Raw genomic sequence first — 21,032 nt, 5'->3', positions numbered from 1 at the left:
TCCCATCTCGCCCCTCGCCAGGCTCACCGGGTGTAGTTGACCTTGTATGTTGCCACGTCATCGTTTTGTGAGCGCTGGCGGAACTGGGATGGCGTTTCCAGCTTCCAGTAGTTTAGGCACAGAAGGAACATCTTGGAGAGCTCAAACATGGTCTGCCGCTCTTTGGGAGGAAGGTGGCTGAACTTGTACTGCACAAAGTTTAAGACACCCTGGGGGTGAGAAAGGCGAAAGTCAAGTGACACTTTGCGGCAGGCAAACAAGGAGTCATTGGCCTTATGCCTCACCACAGCTCCAACAAACTGGGTTGCCACCTATGAAACACGCCCATCATTCGCTATTATAATATATCATCATCATCATCTATAACGTCCCTAAAATCTTCTCAGCGCTGTACACAGATGAAAAACAAGGAAGTCTCTGCCCACAGGCTGGCAATCTAAAATGCAGAACCCCAAAGGAAAAAAGGATGGGGAGGGAAGAGGAAAACAGCCAACTCAAGCACCGATTACTTAAGTTTTTAGGTTGTTCTTGTAATAACCAGCTTGAACAGAAACCGTTTGGGGAGGGGAGGAGCGATATGGAGACAAGTCTCTCAGCTGAGCCAGTGTGCCCAACTGTTACTTCCCTAGAGATGTGAAAGCCCAGAAAATAAAAAATGGAAAAATTTGGGAAAAAACCATTTTCTCCCCATTTTTTTCTGAGCACTTTTTTATTTTTTTCCAAAAAATCAGAAAAAACTGAACAGCAATTATGATTATGAAATGTTTTTTTTTTAGAATTTAAGACAAAGTATTTATATGTTGTTTTCCAGCCTTTCTATGATTTATATGAACATGATTTCTAAAAGCTATGTAATAAGAACACTTTTATAGAAAGACTAGAGATGTAAAATGTCTGGAAATAATGAAGCCAGGAGGAAAAATGTTGTTTTAATTCTCTCTGTAAGATGCCCAGGATAGTTATTTCTTTCACTCCTTTTTAAAATTATTGATCTAAGGTATATTTTACTGAAAGACATTTATGCTCAGTGCCCCAACATGTGCGTAGAGTCACCATTGTGCATTGCTGACAGTAAAGGTGCGTTCTTGGCAGTTTGGGTTTTTGTCCTATAGAGAGTCCGGTATTTCTGATGCTGTAGCAGTCCTTTAGGACGCAATCCTACCAGGAGAGTCAGCTGCCTGCAAAGTCGGAGGCGGTCAGCTACCCTATGCAGGGTGGGCAGAGAGCACAGAGGGGATCCTTCCCTCCACCCTCTCTGCTTTTGTATCTAGACGGCCGATTTTGGCTGTCTAGCTGGGGCGTGTTGGAGCGGGAGGGGGGGAGGCTACTCGGCATATCGGAAGCTACATAAGCGACTTAAGCAGCTTCCTCCCCTCCCCATCCTTGGAAACGCCCCCTATTCGCCTGCTCCGGACTCTGCTTCCGAGCACGGAGACAGGCGAGAACTGCACCACTTACGGGGCGCCGGGGAGCATGGTTCCTGGCAACCGTAGTTGGATCACTGGCTCCAACTTTGGTTCCCAGGAACCGAGAAATCCTATGGCCCTCTAGACACTGTCTAGCCACCATGGGATTGCCCTCCCCATGTAGTTCTAATCTATTCAGACAATTACAAATTTACTGAGTTTACTTTTAAAAGTTTTAAAACAGAACGATAATTTCATGAGCAAACTGAGTCACACATAAATTAACTTTAGGAACAGAAAGGGTGCTTCATGTTCCTTAAGCTGCCCTCCCCAATCTGGTACCCTCCGGATGTTTTGGACTACAGCGTCCAACATTCCTGACCATTGGCCATGCTGCCTGAAGCTGATGGGAGCTGAAGTCCAAAATATCTGGAGGGCACAAGATTGGGGAAGGCAGTCTTAAAAGCAACAAAGTGACTTTAGATCTGTAAAGAGCGCTAAAAAAAGAGTAATACTTACTTTCCCATTTCCCCCCAAATTTTCATTTTTTCCCAACCCCCCGCCCTGAAAAAACCCATTTTTTCCCATGGTCTTAAAATTTCCAGGAATTTTACATTTCTATCCTTTCCTCTTCCGCTGAAGGTGGAATGATTGGCAAATTAGCATTCACATTCCCTTTTCTCTGTTAAAACCTTTTAACAATCCACTTGAACTGCTTGTTGCATCTTGGGGAGTGACCTGGGATAGGAGCCTTTTCTGTTATGGTACTCCGCCTCTGAAACTCACTGCCCGCTGGAAATTCACCTAGTGACTTTCTATTAACTTTTAACTCTATTAACTTTTCAGTGCATGTGACGATTTCTTCATTCACTCGGGCTTTTTGGAATGTTTAGTTTTGACTGATGGGTTTATCCGGGAATAGCTCTGGCTACTGGGCAGTATAGAAACTTATTCAATCAGTCAATCTGAGAGCCAGTGTGGTGCAGTGGCTAGAGTGTTGGGACTGGGAGCCGGGAGATCCGGGTTCTAGTCCCCACTCAGCCATGGAAGCTCACTGGACGACTTTGGGCCAGTCACAGACTCTTAGCCCAACCTACCTCACAGGGTTGTTGTTGTGAGGATAAAATGGAAGGAGGATAATGTACGCCACCTTGGGTTCCTTAAAGAGGAAAAAAGGCAGGATATAAATGTAATAAATAAATAAATAAGTCTGGCATTTAAATGCTCCTCTGCTCAGTATAAATCTTTGTTAATACTGTATCACATCCAACATTTTGTAAACCACTTTGGCGAATATAAGGTATATAAAACCTTAAAATAAACAAAATAGATAAGTGTCCACCAGCTCTTGTCACAGTGGCAGAAGAACTATGTTCCCACTTAGGTCTGGATTTCACTTGGCAATTTTAGACCCGTGCCAACATTGTATTTACTGTGAATGATCCGGGTCACACATAACGCTAACCCACAGTTTATTTAACTCACAGGTTGCTGGAATTCTGGGTTGTCATGATGTGCGACAACCCAGAATCCTCTGTGGGTCCCGGCATCATTGAAAAGAACTTCTCCTGTAACCCTGTTGATATGAGACTGCTAAAACTGTGTGCCGGAGTTTGAGGCGCTCTGCTGTTTCGTCTTCCTCCTCCTATTGTTTTCACTTCCCTACAGGCAGCTCCTTCCAAAGGACCTAGCAAAACATGTACTTTCAGTCTTCAGCCACTTCATAGAAGGTGAACCAAAGCTCGCCTTTTTCCCTCACAAATTCCTCCAAGGAGGACATATCCATTTCTGACAGGCTGCCTGAAAACTTAAGCACCCAAGGAGCTCCGAAGTAATGCGGCACGGGCAAGGGAGTGCGTGGTAGCAGGCCTGTCCCTTCTTCCCCAAAAGGACCTGCCTTCATGTTCCCTTCCGTTTTGACTCAATCTGCTCGTTCTGTTGTCGCTGCTTTGGACTCCATGTTCTTGAGGTAACTTGTCACACCCTAGCAGAGAGGTCCAGATAGTAATTTTACTCCAAGTAAAGGAAGAGGCAGGGACAGTTGCCATCGGAGAATTTGGAAATCATTACTGAAGAACAAACAGACATTCTCTTACTAACCTATAATCCCTGTAACCTATAATCCCAGGCACCTTCCAGATGTGTTGGACTGCAACTCCCAACAACCCCAGCCCCTAGAGATGACAGGAGTCATAGTCCAACACATCTGGAAAATTCCAGGTTGACTGCTATGACACATTAGTAACAGCTGGTGCCTCTCTTTATTCTCACCCTAATGTCTTTTTCTTCCCTCACTCACTTTCCTCACAGACACGCTCACTGATTTGCACTGCCTTGAGAACACTCCCGCCCATCGTATGTGGCTTCTTGCTAATATTCTAAAGGACTTGGGGGATTACACAAGCTAGGAAATAAGGCAGGGCACTTGGATACCTGGCCTCTATCCATGCCTCTCCATCCCTCTGGTAGGAGTAGATGCGGAAGCTATGCAGCCATCTTCAAACCCCCGGCCCTAAATTATACCACTGAAATGAAGAAAGCTTGGGGCAACCAAGAGTCAGTTTTTGTGCGGAAGGACTATAAACTCCGTTCAGATCTGGTACTCCAAACAAATTTCTGGGCTCAAAAACCTTCAAGTCTAAGTGGGTGTTTTTTGTGCCAGGCTCCAGAAAGTGGATCTTGGGGTTCTTGTTAAAAAACAAAGTAGATCCTGCAAGCCTAAAGTCTTCTCACCCTTGCTTTAGATCATCCCCCTAGTTCCTGTACTTTATAGCAGGGATGGTGTACTTCTGGTCCATAGGCCTAATAAGGCCTGCAAGGGTTTCCCATCCAGCCAGCAGCTTCTTCCCTTGCCTCCCCTCCCACCCCCCACCCCCACGGAGGAAAAAGCTCATCTCTGATCAGCAGCTGATCGGAGATAAGTGCTTTCCCCTGCTTAGCACTGAAAAAGACTCCCTTTCTCGGTGCTTAGTAAGGGAAAAGCACTTATCTCTGATCAACTGCTGACTGGAGATAAAAGCTTTTCCCTGTGGGGCAGAGGCGGGAATGACACCACTAAGTGATTCAGTCCTTCTTCCTTCTGAGCCTTGTCCTGCTTACTTCTGAGTAGTCATGCAGAGACTTGCCCGGCTACTTGAGAATAGACATGCTGCTCAAGCTTCTGAGTGGGCATGCTTCCTACTATGAATTGCTAAAGACTGGATTTGGTGGTGGGTGGTTTTTTCAGCCCTTTCCACTTTTGACTATTGCCTCACCCACCGTTGGAATGCACAAGAGCTTCTCCGAAACAGAATCCATCCCTCATGCCAAAAAAGGTTACCCACCACTGCTTGGGTTCACACAACATGCTAACCCACCAAGTGTGGGTTGTTGTTGAACCATGGGTTACCGTGTTGTCTGAATGCAGCACTTTTTCTGCAGGGTGAGTTATTGTGTTGTCTGAATGAGGCGTGTTTTTCATAGGGTGGGTTATTGTGTTGTCTCAACACAATGCTTTTTCCGCAGAGTGGGTTATCATGTTGTCTGAACGCAGCACGTCTTCCACAGGGTGGGTTATTGTGTTGTCCAAATGCCGTGTGTTTTCCGCAGAGTGGGTTATCATGTTGTCTGAGTGCAGCACGTTTTCTGCAGGGTTGCTTGTTAACCATGCAGTGTGGCTTGTTAACCACCCTGAACAACCCAACAAGAAGCCATGGGTTCTCAAGGTGGCTTGTTTGAGAAAAATAAACCACACTGCATGGTTAACAAGCCATCCTGCAGAAAAAGCACTGTGTTCAGACAACATGATAACCCATCCTGCAGAAAATGCACTGCATTCAGATAACATGCTAACCCACTGCGTGGAAAAAGTGCTGCATTCAGACAACACAATAACCCATGGTATGTTAGCGTGTTGTGCGAACCCTGTCTTAGAGTAACTAAGCCAAAGTACATGTAAATGAAATAATCACATTCTTCCCCTGCCTCCATTTCCCCCCTTCTTTTGTTGTTTCCCTGGGTCTATTTTAAATGGCAAGCCCCCAGGGGGTAGGAACCTGCCATACCTGTTCTTCAGAAAGCACTACTTACACAGATGGCACTATATAAATAAATGAACAACCCATCCTCATCGTCCTTTCCCCGGTCTGTCTCCTGTCTGATCTCCTTGCCTTCTACACTTAACTTGAAAGCTGGAGATCATCACGCAACATCACCTCATTCTGCCTAATGACAGGGCCGGCCCTGGTCAAGGACACAAACACAGTTTTAAAATAAATTTAGGGAGCAATCCTATGCTCCTCACACAGCATCTGAGGGGAGCATAAGATAGTTCAGTTTCCCAACTCTGAGGTCGGAGCCAGGAAACCACGCTGCCCCCACTTCCCCTCCCCCTCGTAGCTGGCGCAAAGAGAACCACGCCAGCTGCCTCTCCACGCTTGGAAAATGGAGTGTGGAGATGGGGGAAAGGGGGCATTCCCAGGAGCGGGGAGGAGAATGGGGCGACTGAGATATGACGTATCCTATGGCTGTCCCAGCCTCCCTCCCTTCCCCTCTGAGGCGCTGTCACTAGACAGGCAAAATTGCCCGTCAAGCAGAAACACGGGGCAACTGCAGCACAGAGATAAAGATGGCCTCTGCTGACCTCCCGCCCTGCATTGGATACTCGGCAGCCTCCGAGGCAAAGATGGCCTCCGCTGTCCTCCCACCCTGCACTGGATACTCAGCAGCCCCTGAGGCAAAGATGGCCTCCACTGTCCTCCCACCCTGCATTGGATACTCACCAGCCCCTGACTTCGGAGGCTGCCAGCAATCCACTTAGGATTGCGTCCTTAGTCAATGATTGTCTCCATGCAGCCATTTTGTCCTCACCATCTGCTATTAGTGATGTGTGTGATGGGGTGTGTGGGGGGGGGGAGATGTCAATGAGAATGTAAAGCTAGAAATCTTCTCCCTGATATCTTTTTTTTTTTTTTCAAAGACACAGGGAACCTGACCTTTAGGTTCACCCCAGCGTTTTATATCTTGATGTCTATAAAAGGTCACCTCCCTGTATATTGTTCTTCAGATGGCCGGTAAAGACAGCATTGTTCTGCTGAGTTTGTAATAGTTAATGCAGGTCTCTGATTTTACTATTCATCCCTGGTTTTACTGAACAACATTTTGAACAGCTCTTTGTCCTTTATGTATTTTATTATTTTTATTGCTTTTATTTGTACATCGCCTCAAGCCCGCACTGAGCAGTGGTCCACAGGCATTCTGAATCAATCAATAAATGCACAGCATCTTACCTGTTCAATGTTTGGCTTTTCAAAAGGGGGGCTGCCGAGGGATCCCTCAACAACCGGGCGGCTCATCTGCAGGATGCATTTCCTTAGGAGCTGCAGAGGGAAAAATGTCATTCCAACCCCAAAATCACCCATTATTTCCTTGTGCTTGTTTGACTAGGTCAGTGATCTTCACTATTTTTCAAGTAGGAGGCATTTTGGCCAAAAAAAAAAAAATGTATGTGAGAGCCACATTACCTTACTACCAAAATTATTACCTTACTACCAAAATTAAAACAGAATAATCAAATGCAAAACCTACTTTAATGTTCTGGACTTCAACTCCCATCAGCCCCAGCTAGCTTAGCCAAAGGCCAGGAATGCTGGGAGTTTTTGTCCAAAACATCTGGAGGCTACTAGGTTTGGCACGACTGATTTAGGCTGCAATCCTAAGCACATTTTCCTGGGTTTTACTTTTCAAAGTAAAACCCTTTGAAGTAGTGGGACTTATTTTTGAGTAACCCTTAATAGGATTGCACTGTTGATGTATTCCTCCCACCCTCACTGAGCGGGGCTATTCACACAACATACTAGCCCACACTCAACCACTGAGTGTGGGTTGTTTTGAACCGTGGGTTGTTTGTTGAACCATGAGTTAGCGTGTTGTCTGAACACAGCCAGGATGGCTTGTTAACCATGCAGTGTGGCTTATTTTCTGGAACAACCACCTTGAGAACCCATGGTTTGTTGTTGGGTTGTTCAGGGTGGTTAACAAGCCACACTGCATGGTTAACAAGCCACCCTGCAGAAAATGTTCTGGGTTCAGCCAACATGCTAACCCATGATTCAACAAACAACCCATGGTTCAAAACAACCCACAGTGGGTTGCTTTGAACTGTGGATTGTTTGTTGAACCATGAGTCAGCATGTTGGCTGAACCTAGGGCATTCTTGACAGGGTGGCTTGTTAACCATGCAGTGTGGCTTATTTTTCTCGAACAAGCCAGCTTGAGAACCCATGGTTTGTTGTTGGGTTGTTCAGGGTGGTTAACGAGCCATACGGAATGGTTAACAAGCCACCCTGCAGACAATGTCCTGAGTTCAGATAACATGTTAACCCACGATTCAACAACCACCTGTGGTTCAACTACTGAGCGTGGGTTAGCATGTTGTGTGAACAACCCCAAAGACCTCCAGCCAGCTTCAACTGCAAGAAAAGAAGCAGGCGTTGCATTGCTAGAGGGCAGGATAAGGAAGGAGGTGGCAAAGGTACAGATGAGGGAAAGGGAGGAGGAGGAAATGCAAATCCTACTGTCATATGAGAAAGACTAGAAGGAAAGTTTTGCGAGTGGGGGGGGGGCTAACAATTTTCAAATAATCTTGGAACTAACCAGAGTTCAGTGGAATGGTCTTGGAATTCAGCTGACTGATATGTCTGTTTACTTTTATCCCACCTTCAGCTCCAGAGAGACTGAGCACCTCCCATCTCTCCTTCCCTGCGGTTCTTCTTCCCCTTCCAGAGGCAATCTCCTGTAGTTCTTTCCTCCACCCTCCCACCCTGGCTCTCCCACCTGTCCTCCCCTTTCTTTTCCTTCCTCCACCTCCCTTCCACTCTATTCTGCTCTATCCTCCTCTCCCCCTCTGCTATAGCATTTATCTCTCCTTCGTCTGGCCTCCTGCCAGCTGATCCGTGTCATTTGGAAGTGTGTGTTATGAAGAGCGCACAGTGCTGCAAGCAGGGACTTTTCTAAAGCTCTTAATGCTTGAGAAAATGCCCATTCCCGCTTCCAGCATTGGAAACTCCTGCCTGCAGTAGTCTCTCTCGAAGCGGCAGCAGCCATCTCCCTGGCTGGGCAGGAAGAGAAGGATTTTTTGCAAGCGCAGGGCCACCAGCAGACAACCAGCGCACCCTGCTCTTGCAAAGTCCTCTCCCTGCTCGGGGAGGGAAGCAGCAGTAGCCACCTCCCTGCCTGAGCAGGGAGAGAAGCGCCTTTGCATGTGGGTTGTTAAAGGAAGGAAACACAAGCGTTTCCCTCTCGGCCACCTTGTGAAAGGCGCTGTGCTGAGAATAAGAAAATATCACAGCCACAGCATTGGGGGGGGGGGGCAATGAGGGGGTTTGGGAGCCGCCAGCTGCCTGCGGGCTTTGCAGTAGAGAACACTGGACCTGGCCCATCTGAGACTTTCAAAAGGCTTGTGGAATCAGAAGGACACAGGCGATGCGTTCAGAATGGCTTCCACCCAGGCTATGCAAACTGTCCTTACCGACCTATACCACATTGTTCAGAATTTTTAAGGCTCGTCATGTAAAGGCTCAATAACTAAGTAGTCAAAAGAGAGAGCGACACACACGCTCTTCTTCCCTGCCTTTACACCCTCATTTACCCCATTGCGGGAGATGGAAACGGCCCCGGGGCAAACTTTGGAATGAACCATTCTATGGAAGCTGTTGTCCACCTGCTCTTCTCAAGCCCATTTTTAAACAGTCAGCGATTCAAGCTCTATTATCTGAATGGGCTGCAACAAGCCGCCGAAGCCTGCCAATGTATTGTTAAGCACGGCGTTGATGAGAATTGCCTGAGCAACTCCTTGGGCTCGCGTGGGTCTCTGCTCCAAAGCCGCTGGGGAAATTCTGCAATACTCCCTCTACCCACCTGGGCTCACCTTGAACAGGTAGAAATAAACCTGCTTGGTGTCTGTGTCCTCTTCCTTGTGCACAGACATGAAGAGGTTCTCCACATCCAGCACCATCCCCAGAAGCCGATTGATCTCCTCCTCTGAGACGTTCTCCAGGTGAGACACATGGTCAGCTAGGGGTCAGGCAAAAGAGGCTGCGTCATGGTTCAGATTTGGACCCTTCAAGCTGGAGGCCAAGATGGTCCAAAACTGAGGCTCGTCATTTATCAATTCCCCTTCCCCTTGACAACGATTTGGTGTTGATGTAGCCACAGATGGGGCTGTCTGTGTTACACAGGTTTGTTGTACACACAAGCCTGTACAGCAGGCGTGTGCAACCTGTGGCCCTCCAGACGTTTGAGCCTACAACTCCCATCATCCCTCACTGTTGGCAATGAAGGAAGTTGTAGGACAAAACATCTGGAGGGCTGCAAGTTGCCCACCCCTGCTGTAGTGTAACGAACAGAGTGAGACAGAAATGGGGAGAGCTGGCTTCGACATCCCTAGCCCCCACTAAGCCACAAAGCCCATTGGGTGACCTTGGGCTTGTCACTCTCGGCTTAATTTACCTTACAAAGTTGTTGTGGGGATAAAATGGGGCCAGGGGGAGAGACCATATACACTGGCCTGAATTTGTTGGAGGAAGGCTGGGATAGAAAGTTATAAATGCAACAAAACACCACACACCAAGTAAATCTAATACTGAATTTGGAATCCAGAGAGAGTTCAAGAGAAATGGAGTTTTCTTTAAAAAAAAGAAAGAGAGAGCAAGTCCTTAGTCGATAATAGGTGTAATAACCACTAGCCAGCAGCATCCTCAGATGCTACTTCAGGGGCGTGGTGAGAAATTAAAATACTCCGTTTTAATTCCCCACCACACCCCTGAAGTAGCATACAGCAGATGGTGATAATAGGATCTTTAGGCCTTGTGTCACCATAAAACCTCTAGAAGAAGTAGATTGCAGAAGGGCATTGTGGGAAATTTAAACGGCGACCACCATTTTAGATTGTAAACCTGCAGGCAGGGACTGTCTTGCTTTACCGATGGCACGTAAGTGGCTCTGGGAGCCTTCTAGGCTGTGGAGCAGGATAAAAGTAAGTCAAATAAATAAATGAGAAGTGAGAAAGGGAAAGAGGGGGAGAATAACTGTACACTTACCAACCTCTGCTCTCCCCCCCTCTGGCCACTGAAAATCAGCATGTCGCCTTTGCTGGAGGCAGCCCAGATGAAGAACCCCCAGCCCCACCACCAATGACAACCTAAGTGCCTTTGCTGGTGGCGGTGGAGAGCACACCAGAAGAAAGGAGCTGCGCATGATTACCTAGCGTGTGCCCACAGCTGCGGCAGGGCTCGCTGAGGTTGGTGACCGTCTGCTGCAGATCCATGCGGGGGGCGGTGGGAGGATTTGGGTTCTTCCAGCCATTGCATTTGCAGGAGTCGTTAGCCTGCAGGGGTGGGGAGAGAGAAGGGGAGAGAGATTGAGACAGCACGGTTCACTGTGCAGAGTAGGGGTGTAGAGAAATGGCGGCTCTCCAGATGTTGGTGGACTCCAAGTCCCATCTGCCCCAGTGTCAGGATTAGGCCCAGACTCCTTGCAGAGACCGTGGAATCAGAGTCAGAAGATGAGATGGGCCAGGGGGCGGGGGAGGAAATTCCTCGAAGAGCTCCAGGAGACAGAGAAGAATCTTCTCAAGGGCAAGCTAGTCAGTCAGAGCCAAGCACAAGCACCACTTCTCCTTCTGGGGGAACTCAGCAACTTACAGAAGGGGAAGGGGAGAGCGTGGCAGATGCATGGATCCAACATAAAACTAAGCAGGCAGACAGTCTACCAGGTTAGCCCATCACAGGAGCTCTTTAGGGGAAGTTGCTCCCTGAGGGTGGGGCTGAGAAAGCCTTTCAGGCCCTGTGCTAAAGTGTGAGGTTAGACTTGTGACAGCTTTCTAGTCCACCACAGCGCATCTGTCACAGAGATCCTTAAGTAAGGTAGTTAGGGCTGGGGCAGCTTAGTCCAAGAATTAAAATCTGAACTGGTGAAAGACTGACTGTTTCGCATAATAAAGCCTATTGACTCTGCGACTGAGTCTTTGTTTAGTGATTACTCAACTGGGAGGGCTCAGAGTCCTGACACCCAGTCAGCATAGCCAATGGTTGGGGAATCATGGGAGCTGTAGTCCAACAACACCTAGAGGGCCACAGGTTTCCATCTTGTGGTGTAGAGAAACTGGGCCAAGGCTCCCATTGAGGAACACCAACAGTTAATTTACATGATACACATAGAGCCACTTCATAAAGTAGAGCAAAATGTTCACCCTCAGACATTTGGGGGGGGGGTGCTTTCAAGGGGCGTAAAAAGAACTCTGAAAAAAAATACAGTTCCTTCCAGTTTTTACATAGTTTTTCTTGCCTATTTGCAGCTGCTGTTCTTCCAATTTGCTTCTGCACCACTTTAAAAAAAACAACACCAAACTTTTAACAGGGCTTATTTTTGTTTTTAATTTATTTATTAAAATATTCATGAATGGCCTTTCTGCCCAAAAGGACCCCCCTCCCCCAAAAAGATTTATCAGCTTTAAAAACAATACCATATCAAAACAGGGCAAAACAAAAACAAAACAGAACCATCTTGAAAACATACCAGAGAGTGGATGAAATTAATTCCATTTTAAAGCCCATAAAACCAGAATGGAACAAAAATGTTTTAATGGCCTGCCTAAAGCTAAGCAAAGATGGGGCCAGTCTGACCTCTTTAGGGAGGGAATTCCACACTTGCGGCGCTGACAAGGAAAAAGGCTCAGTCCTGCGTTTCCACCACCCTAGTCTCCCTTGGTGGCGGGCATTCTCTGATGAAGATCATGACCTATGAGCAGGTTCAGACGGGAAGAGGCAGTCTTTCAGATACCCTGACTCCAAACCATTTAGAGCTTTATTGATAAGAACCAACACCTACACCTTGAATTGGGTCCAGAAACTAATTGGAAGCTGGTACAGGTTCTGCTAGTGTTTCCGAACACTCTTCAACATAGAGGATGTTGGAGTAATCTAAACAGGAGGTGATTAAAGCAGGGATCACTGTGCCCAGATCTCCACTTTCTCGAGGAAGGGGTGCAACTGGTGCACCAGTCATCACTATGTTAGCCCAGCCAATGAAGAAATATGTAGAGAACAGGATAACATCATGGCTAATCAGCATTGGTTACTTCAAGACATCAGCGAGAACAGAACATAAGAAGAGCCATATTGGATCAGACCAAGGATCCATCTAGTCCAGCATTCTGCTCACACAGGGGCCAACCAGCTGCCCACAGGAAACCCACCAGCAGGACATGAGTGCAACAGCACCCTCCCTCCCATGTTCCCCAGCAACTGGTGAGCATAGGCATACTGCCACTGGTACCGGAGGTAGCATACAGCCATCAGGACTAGTAGCTATTGATAACCTTCTCCTCCAGGAATTTGTCCAACCCCCCTTTGAAGCCATCCAAATGGGTGACCACCACTGCATTTTGTGGCAGCGAATTCCATAGTTTAGCTATGCACTGTGTAAATAAGTCCTTCCTTTTATCTGTCCTGAATCTCCCACCAATCAGCTCCATGGAATGGCCCCAGGTTCAAGGACGATGAGAGAGGGAGAGAAATGTCTCCCTATTCACATTCTCCACACCATGCATAATTTTGTACAACTCTATCGTATCTCCCCTTACTTGCCTTTTCTCTGCACTTTCCTCATAGGGGAGATGCTCCAGCCCCTTGATCATTTTAGTTGTCCATTTCTGCACTTTTTCCAGCTCTACAATCTCTTTTTTTAGGTGCGATGACCAGAACTGGACACTGTATTCCAAGTGTGGTTGTGCTATAGATTTGTATAAGGGCAGTATGATATTGGCAGTTTTAGTCTCAATTCCGTTCCTAGTTATGCCTAATATGGAATTTGCCTTTTTCACAACAGCTGTACACTGGGCTGACATTTTCATTGAGCTGTCCACCACAACCCCAAGATCTCTTTCTTGGTCAGTCACCGCTAGCTCAGATCTCATCTGCTTATACTTGAAGTTGGGATTTTTTGCCCCAACGTGCATCACTTTACAGTTGTTCCCACTGAACCGCATTTGCCATTTAGATGCCCATTCTCCCAGTTTGAAGAGATCCTTTTGGAGCTCCTTGCAATCCCTTCTTGTCTGAACCACCCTAACGTGGTATCATCAGCAAGCTTGGCCACTTCATTCAAGCATACACCCAATGAGAGCAACATGGTGCAAACAGACACCATCCACACTTTGATGGGCATCCAAACTGACACACCTTGTTGTGATGTGCTGAACTGCCGCAACACGGAGCAGTGTTGGCCCAGTGCTGAGCTGATGGGGATGTATTCTCTCACCTTGCCATGACCACTTTTGTTCCCCATAAAATCACCATCACAAAGGAGGAGGAGGAGATCTGTAGGGGTGCAAAAATGTTCATGCAACTTAATCTCTACCACCCCACCCCCATCCCTGCTATTAGCTTAAAATCAAGCATTTTATGCAGCATCCTTTACTTCACATGCTGTAAGTCCCCATATACATCCCCATATGTACAATCACCATGCCACTGCAGATCTCTGCCAAGGAAAGGGTGCAGCTTTGCAGTGATACGGTGAGAATCACTAGATCTGCCAGAGACAGGTATGTCTTTAGAAGGCACAGAACACACCATCAAGCAGTGCATGGAAAGATTGAAAGCAACGTTGAAAATAAGGCATTCATTTTCATTTGTTTATTAAATCTATGTATCGCTTCCCACTGTAAAAGCAGTCTCGAAGCGACAGAAGCAAGAAAGAGTACCCGCAAAACCCATAATCAATCTAACAAAGCAGACAATGTCAACATAAACCATAATCAATATGACAAAATAATACCAATATAAATAGATAGAATAAAACACAATCTAAAAAGACTGCAGTACTAAAATATACTTTATCTATAATATACTTCAAATACCCAAATCTCCCATCTTCCACCCCGCTTCACAAGCCAGAATGAGATATAATAAATATGTCTTTGCCTGATGCTGAAAAGATGAGTGTCAGCTTCAAGTAAACTTCCTTAGGGAGAGTGTTCCATAAATGTGGGGCTATCACAGAAAAAGTCGATTCCTAAACCATGCAGGGCTTTACAGGTTAAAACCAGCACTCTGAATTTGGCCACAAAACAAATTGGTAACCAGTGCAGGTGAGCCGAGACCAGAGATATATGTTCACATTCCCTAATCCCAGTCAACAGGCTGGCCGCTGAATTCTGCATTAGCTGCAGTTCCCAAACTCTTTTCAAAGGCAGCCCACTGTACAATGCATTGCACTAATCTAACCTAGAGGTTACCAGAGCATAGACCACTGATACCAGGTTATCCCCATCCAGAAAGGGTAGTAGCTGGGCTACTAGCCAAAGCTGGTATAAGGCATTCCGTGCCATGGAGGCCACCTGAGCCTCCAATGACAATGATGATCCAGGAGCACCCCCAAGCTGTGCACCTGCTTGTCCAGGCGGAGTGTGACCCCATCCAGAGCCAGTTGAACTCCCCCTATCCAGACCCACCCACCAACAGAGCCTCTGGCTTGTCGGATTGAACTTCAATTTATTTAAGTCCCTCAAAGTCATTTTCCCACATATTTTCACTAGCCAGCGTACCCACACATGTCCATAAGTTAAGTCACTTGTGACCTAACAGGCAAAACAAATAAACAAAACAAACGTGCGAAACAGCCTTTCCTGGTCATCTGCAGGTGATTTTGATTTGACACAGCCCACCAGGCAAGTGACTACTTTCAAAATGCTTTAAAAATGTCTCTGTGGTGCAAACTGGTTGCGTGATGGGTGTCAATGTACATTACCATTCGAAAGCCATAAAACATACAGCGATGCATCAACCTTTCTTCCTCCTCACCCCCCTCGCCTTTTCTAGCAAGATGCACCAAAACAAGGAGCGCTGCAGGATAGGGCAGCACGAATCCTTCGAGGGGGCACAGCTGCCAGGAGAAGGAGACTGAATGAGCCCAGCTGCATTTGGTCATGTACCAGCACCAAGTCCCAGATATCTATTTTGCTTTGTTCAACCCATCCTGAAGGCTCAGGGCAAGTAAGAAATAGCTTAGAAACCGTAATAGAATATCAGCTATATATATAATATACTTTAGGAAGCAATCCTATCGCCCCTAAACAGCATCTGAGGGGACAAAGGATTGCTCGGAGACCCCCCCCTCCAAGGTAGGAGACAGTGCTCTGACCTCAGAAGGGGGAGTCAGAATTCCGACCATCCTCCCCCTTGCAGCCAGCATGGGAAGAACTGCACCAGCTGGCCTCTGAGAGAGGGGAAAGGGGGCGTTTTGATGGGTGGGGAAGGGAGGAGACTGGAGAGGCCAGGATATGAGGTACCTTGAGGCCTCTCCAACTTCCTTCCCTCCCCCTCCAAAAAATCTTCGCTAGACAGGCAAAAAAGCCCATCTAACGAAAAATGGAGGTTGGGAGGATGGAGAGGCGAAGATCACCTCTGCTGCTCCTCCCACCCTGCATAGGATGATCATAAGCCTCCGAGTTTGGGGGCTTATGATCATCGAGGGTGCAATCAATAGGATTGTGCCCTTAAAAACTCACTCACTTAGCTGCTTGACCTCAACCACTAAAAAGCCAGCCTCAGATTTTTAAAAAGGGGGTGGGAGAAACCTACATAAACAGCTATCATAGTACCTTGCAACAATGAATTTCACAATTAGTCTTAAAAGATTTGAAAAATGGCACGCCTCCCTTCTCAATGCATGGTGTGCCGCTTTTAGGAGGGGCAGATATGTCTTTAGAAGGCATTACACTTTTCAGGATTCGTTTGATGGCCTTGTAGCCCTGTTAGTCTGTTGTAGCAATAACAACGAAGAGTCTTATGCCATAAAAAACGTGTTAAGTCTTTAAGGTACCACAAGGCTTTGTTGTTGTTTTTCTAAAAATTGTACATGTTCATTTTAATTTAAGTTTATAAAAACCCAAGGCCTGGCAAAAGACCACATGTTTTGCATGCAGATGATTCCAGGTCCAATTCCTGACAGTGCTTGTCAATGGATCTTGGGCGGGCAGGCAGGCTGCAAAAGGCCCTGACCCAACCAGGTGCCCTCTAAATGCGTTAAGACTATACTTCCCACCATCTCCAGCCAGTACAGCCATTACATTCTAGCTGGGGATGATGTCCGTAGTCCAATGCATCTGGAGAACATCAGGCTGCGGTACAGAACAGGCCAAATGAACCAGCAGCTTGCAAGGAAGTTCTTCACATCCAAAACAGAATACCCAACTGTTGCCGTTTGCCTACAGCATTCCGCGGAGTGGGTGATTAAAAAAAACTAAATGAACATCTGGAATCGCACTACTGCCCAAACCAAGTGGTGAACGGCATGCGGCACAGCTTCTGGGCTGACAGCATCTTTTCGTGCACCAGAGAGGATGCAGCGATGGCTGGACCACGCACCTGGAGGCATCCCCGCACTCCTTTGTCCCCTCCAGGCCCCCGTACCTTGCACGCTGAAAATACCCCTAGCTTCTCCAGCTTTTTCGCCCGCGGGAAGCTCCGCGCATGCGCCTTCCGCTGGCTCGCGCGCTGTTGTTGGCTTAATCCCGGGCGAACCGGATCGCTGCCGCCGCCGCCGCCGCCGCCGCCAGCTCCGCCTCCCCCCACCACCGGCGGGGCTGGGACTGTGGAGGCCGTGGCGACGGAGGGAGCGCTAGTCTGCGGGGTCCGGGCAACCTGTGAGGAGACCTCCGGCTCCGCCATGATGCCCAAGACCCTCCGGGACGGCGTGGGCGCGTGGACGCCACTACGCATGTGCAGAGGATGGGCGGGGCTTTTAGTCGGTGGGTTGGGTGCTGCTACGCATATTCCGTGCCGCCCGTTGCACGCTGGGGGATGTAGTTCCACAGATGTCGGCCATTTGTGTGGAGGTGATAGAGGTAGAAGTGGCGGGGTGGGAATGGGGGGAGTCGCCTCTGTTCTTACTGAACCATGTCGCTGGATAAACAACGATGAATGCTGCTTCTCGTGTAGAAATGTGGGACAGGGCCAGTCAGAAGTGAAATGATAGAAAATAAAGTAAACACAATTAAAATATGTGACCTTTTGTGCATGGCAAATTGGTCTAGGAAACTGATCCACCAGCAACCAGATGTATACGTAAGCGGGAGGGACACATGTGGAATTGATAAAGAGGATTTTTTTTTATTGAGATGGGCACCTTTTATAATATACTGGAGTCGCGCTGTAAATGATGATGATATGATATTATCCATTCAGTTGTATCTGACTTTTGGCGATTCTATGGATCATCTCACTCCACATATCCCGATCTTGTACTATTTCTTTGAGCTGTTCCATGCTCTCGTTGGTATCAATTTTGATGGCATCTAGCCATCTTGTTCTTTGGCGGCCAGGTTTCCTTTTTCCGCTAACCAATCCAAGCATAATTGCTTTTTCTAGTGAGTTTCTCCGCATAACATGGCCAAAATAAGTCAAATCGCAGTTTCTAATGACATGCCTGGGTTTATACGTTCCAGTACTTGCTTATTTGTTATCTTAGCTGTCCAAGGAACGCGCAGGAGCCTTCTGTAACTGTATTAATGCTGTAAAGACTCTAAAGGAACTATTTTTATTTTATTTATTTATTTCATTTCTATACTGCCCAATAGCCGAAGCTCTCTGGGCAGTTCACAATTAAAACCACAAAGCCCAACATAAAACAATATAAAATATGAAAGCTTAAAGCCAATTTTTTTTGTTAAGTAATGTATGGTTTTATAATAAAGCAGGTGGCTTATTTAAAGAAAGGCTTGGGAAAATTATAGCATGAACTTACCTATGAGGGTAAACACTTCTGGGAAGGAACAATCATCAGTGTTGGTTTGGCTCTGAACATGTGCAGAGTGCCCCCGCAACACTTAAAAAAATGACCTAAAAGAAGGCATGCCAAATGCTGTTTCCCACCGAAAGGAGCTAAACTTTAGTTTTTAAACAATGGACTGAGCCCTTCTGAGAAGAGACAGAAGAATATTCCTCGTTACAAATAAACAATTAGACAAACTAATTCCACTTCCACTTGGCTCTTAAATACACTTGGACAACACAACTTCTCCAGTTGGCTACATGCAGATTAGAACCAGAACCACCAAAGTGCATGCATCAAAGGTTTAAGATATGTCTCATAAAACATTACCCAAATTGACTTCCCAAGAAAGGAGATGAAGGGGGAGGAAAGAGGAGACCTGGTAGTTCACAGCTTGACTGTGGGCTTTTGGCTTTTAGGCCTGGCAACCAGTTGAGAGGGGAGGATCTGGAAAAACTGGCAACGCTATTCAGCTAAGGCATACAAAGCTGCCTTATACAAAATTCAACTAGTCCAGCCTTCCCCAATTGGATGCCCTCCATATTGGACTACAGTGCTGGCTGGGGATACTGTGAGTTGTAGCCCCCCACATCTGATGGGTACCTGGCTTGGCAAGCCCAGTGCTTTCAGTTCTGATTAGTAGCAGGCCTTGTCTTCTCTAGTCATGGCACCAGAGATCTTTTTAGGGCACAATCCTGTCCATGTTTAGACAGAAAAAAAAGCCTAAAACTCCCAGAATGCCCCAGCCAGCATGGCTGGCTGGGGCATTCTGGGAATTGTAAGCCTTTTTTCCTGTCTAAACATGGATAGGATTGCACCCTTAATGGGATATGGGGACCAAGTCTTCAAAAGCAAGTGTCCCATTACTGACCTCTCCTATAAATGTGAGGTTTAATATGAAGCAAACACTAACCCAGTTTTTTGTGGGGGAAAGAGGTAAGGACAGCTACCTGATTGTCTTATTACAGGCTAGAAATATCCTCCTAACATTGACATGCCTTACAGCACATCAGAGCCAATTCCAGACTAGTTTAACTAGCATGTGCATATGGTTCTGGGAAAGATCTATGGATCTACATTTGAATTCCCTGCCGTGGGGTAGGTCATACAATATCCATGGGCACCAGTGCACCCCTACACACACACACACACACACACACACATACATAGACTCCGTGGTGCCTGCTGAGGTGGTCTACCCCTCTCACTTTAAAAATCATTTTCTTTCCTGCAGCTGGGATTGCTTCAAAGCAAAGTGAGGGCCTATAGCGGCTGCTGTCTTCATTTCCCGTGAATGCCTCTGAGCCACAGAGACGTTCTTTGGCAATGGTGGATGGCTGCAGGCCAATGCTTTCCTCTAGAGCAGTGGTCTCCAAAGTGGGGTGTGCGCACCCCAGGGGATGCACAAGACAATCCATTGGGGTACGCAAGCCACCTGATCACTGAGTGGCCTCTGGCTGCCCTGACAAGCTGCCATTGTGTGCAATGATGGTGGGGGCAGCAGGATGGGATGGGAAAGGAGAGGGAAGCTCCATGGCATTTCTCTCGGCTCCAGTCCTATCCTTCCTCTGCTGCAGCCACCGAGAGCAACCGCGCCAGTCTCTGCCAGGCATGGCAGAGGAAGCCGGCATCAAAGCAGCTGCGGGAAGGAGATTAGCCCTTCCCACTCTCCTTTGGCAGAATGAAGCTGAGAAGAAAGCGCATGCTATGGCAGCCATTAAAACCAAGTATCAAAATAAAGTGAACTTGGAACCAGGCCTTCGAAGTGCTGTATTACAGCATTAAACCAAGATTTTCAAAAATAATGAAGCAAATTCAATCACATTGCTCTCACTGAAAAAATATTAATACAATATTTTTCAGTGAGAGCAAGTTTTTTTGTATCGTTAATAAATAAAAAATATTTTAAAAATAGTTTATTTCATCTTTATCTCATCCTTTCTATTTTGGGGTATGTTTTCTGATATACGTAATATATTAGTACAGTAGTGCATGTATATAATTTATAAATAAATATACATACATTGGGGGTGCATGCTCAATCTTTTTTTCCCTGATAGGAGTGCGTGATCAAAAAAGTTTCAAGACCACTGCTCTGCAGCACACCAACCAAAGAAAGAGGAAAAGGAAAAATGGACTCCTGTCGCTTCTGTTCTGGTAAGCTGTGGGAGGGGGTACAGCAGTAAACCAGTTTGGAAAGCCAATGGGGACAGTGGAGAGCATCAAGATGCCTGCAGGGAGCTGGGAGCAACCTGGCAGGCTGGCGAGGCTTGTGTGCTTGTATGACAGAGCAAGAGAAAGGGTTTAAGGGGATCCTGAAAAAGTGTGGCTTTTCATGTGCTTGAAGTGAGAAGGGAGGGATGTGCACATGGGTCTATGGGTGGTGAGTTGCAGGGAGAGAGAGAAAATGACTAGGGGGAATGAGTTGGCTGGCAGAGAGAGGGGGAGAAAGAAAGTTTCCCTTCTGTGATAGAGGTTTCTGTTGGCACTGAAAACTGTGGGTTCAAAGGAGTTGTTTAATGTGTTGGGGCTCAGACCCCCACCTCGTACTCAAGTCTTTTGGGCAGGTTATGTGTCTGTTGTGACTAGCCATGCCTCTCATGGCAGCCATTTTGTGGGATGCCCAAGTCCATTTCTCAAATTGCCAGATGTACCCACGTGCCCAAAAAGGCTGCCTACCTGTGCTCTGCACCATCAAAAAACTGTTAAGTTCCAAGTAATTAATTTGATAATGAAAGCAATGTTTTCTTTGAAGTCCCCACCCCGCAGTGTACTTTCATTATATGAGTAGGTTCGAGGGGAGACTGTGTAAAC

General features: G+C 46.8%; 1 protein-coding gene across 6 annotated transcripts in view; it reads right to left on the bottom strand.

The window, feature by feature from the left end:
- KAT2A (lysine acetyltransferase 2A) overlaps window positions 1-17,203 on the bottom strand; it is a 51,529-nt gene extending 34,326 nt beyond the window's left edge. For 5 of the 6 annotated variants that reach the window (XR_014783822.1, XR_014783821.1, XM_084804701.1 and 2 more), the window contains exons 1-5: window positions 16,859-17,154; window positions 10,647-10,770; window positions 9,313-9,458; window positions 6,674-6,763; window positions 28-209 (exon numbers count right to left, since the gene is read on the bottom strand). Coding sequence is in view for 4 of the 6 variants with exons in the window: in XM_084804701.1 (XP_084660827.1) it covers window positions 28-209; window positions 6,674-6,763; window positions 9,313-9,458; window positions 10,647-10,770; window positions 16,859-17,116 (800 nt within the window). In the remaining 2 variants the exon portion in view is untranslated. Of the gene's footprint in view, window positions 1-27; window positions 210-6,673; window positions 6,764-9,312; window positions 9,459-10,646; window positions 10,771-16,858 lie in introns of all 6 variants that reach the window. The other variant, XM_084804704.1, reaches the window with a different exon arrangement.
- Between the last annotated feature and the right edge of the window lie 3,829 nt (window positions 17,204-21,032).

This window comes from Heloderma suspectum, chromosome 6 (assembly GCF_057233095.1).
Source record: "Heloderma suspectum isolate Gila_16-S chromosome 6, 16-S_ref, whole genome shotgun sequence".
NCBI lineage: Eukaryota > Metazoa > Chordata > Lepidosauria > Squamata > Helodermatidae > Heloderma > Heloderma suspectum.
Note: the sequence above shows the minus strand (reverse complement) of the source record. Positions and strands in the feature narration are given on the sequence as shown.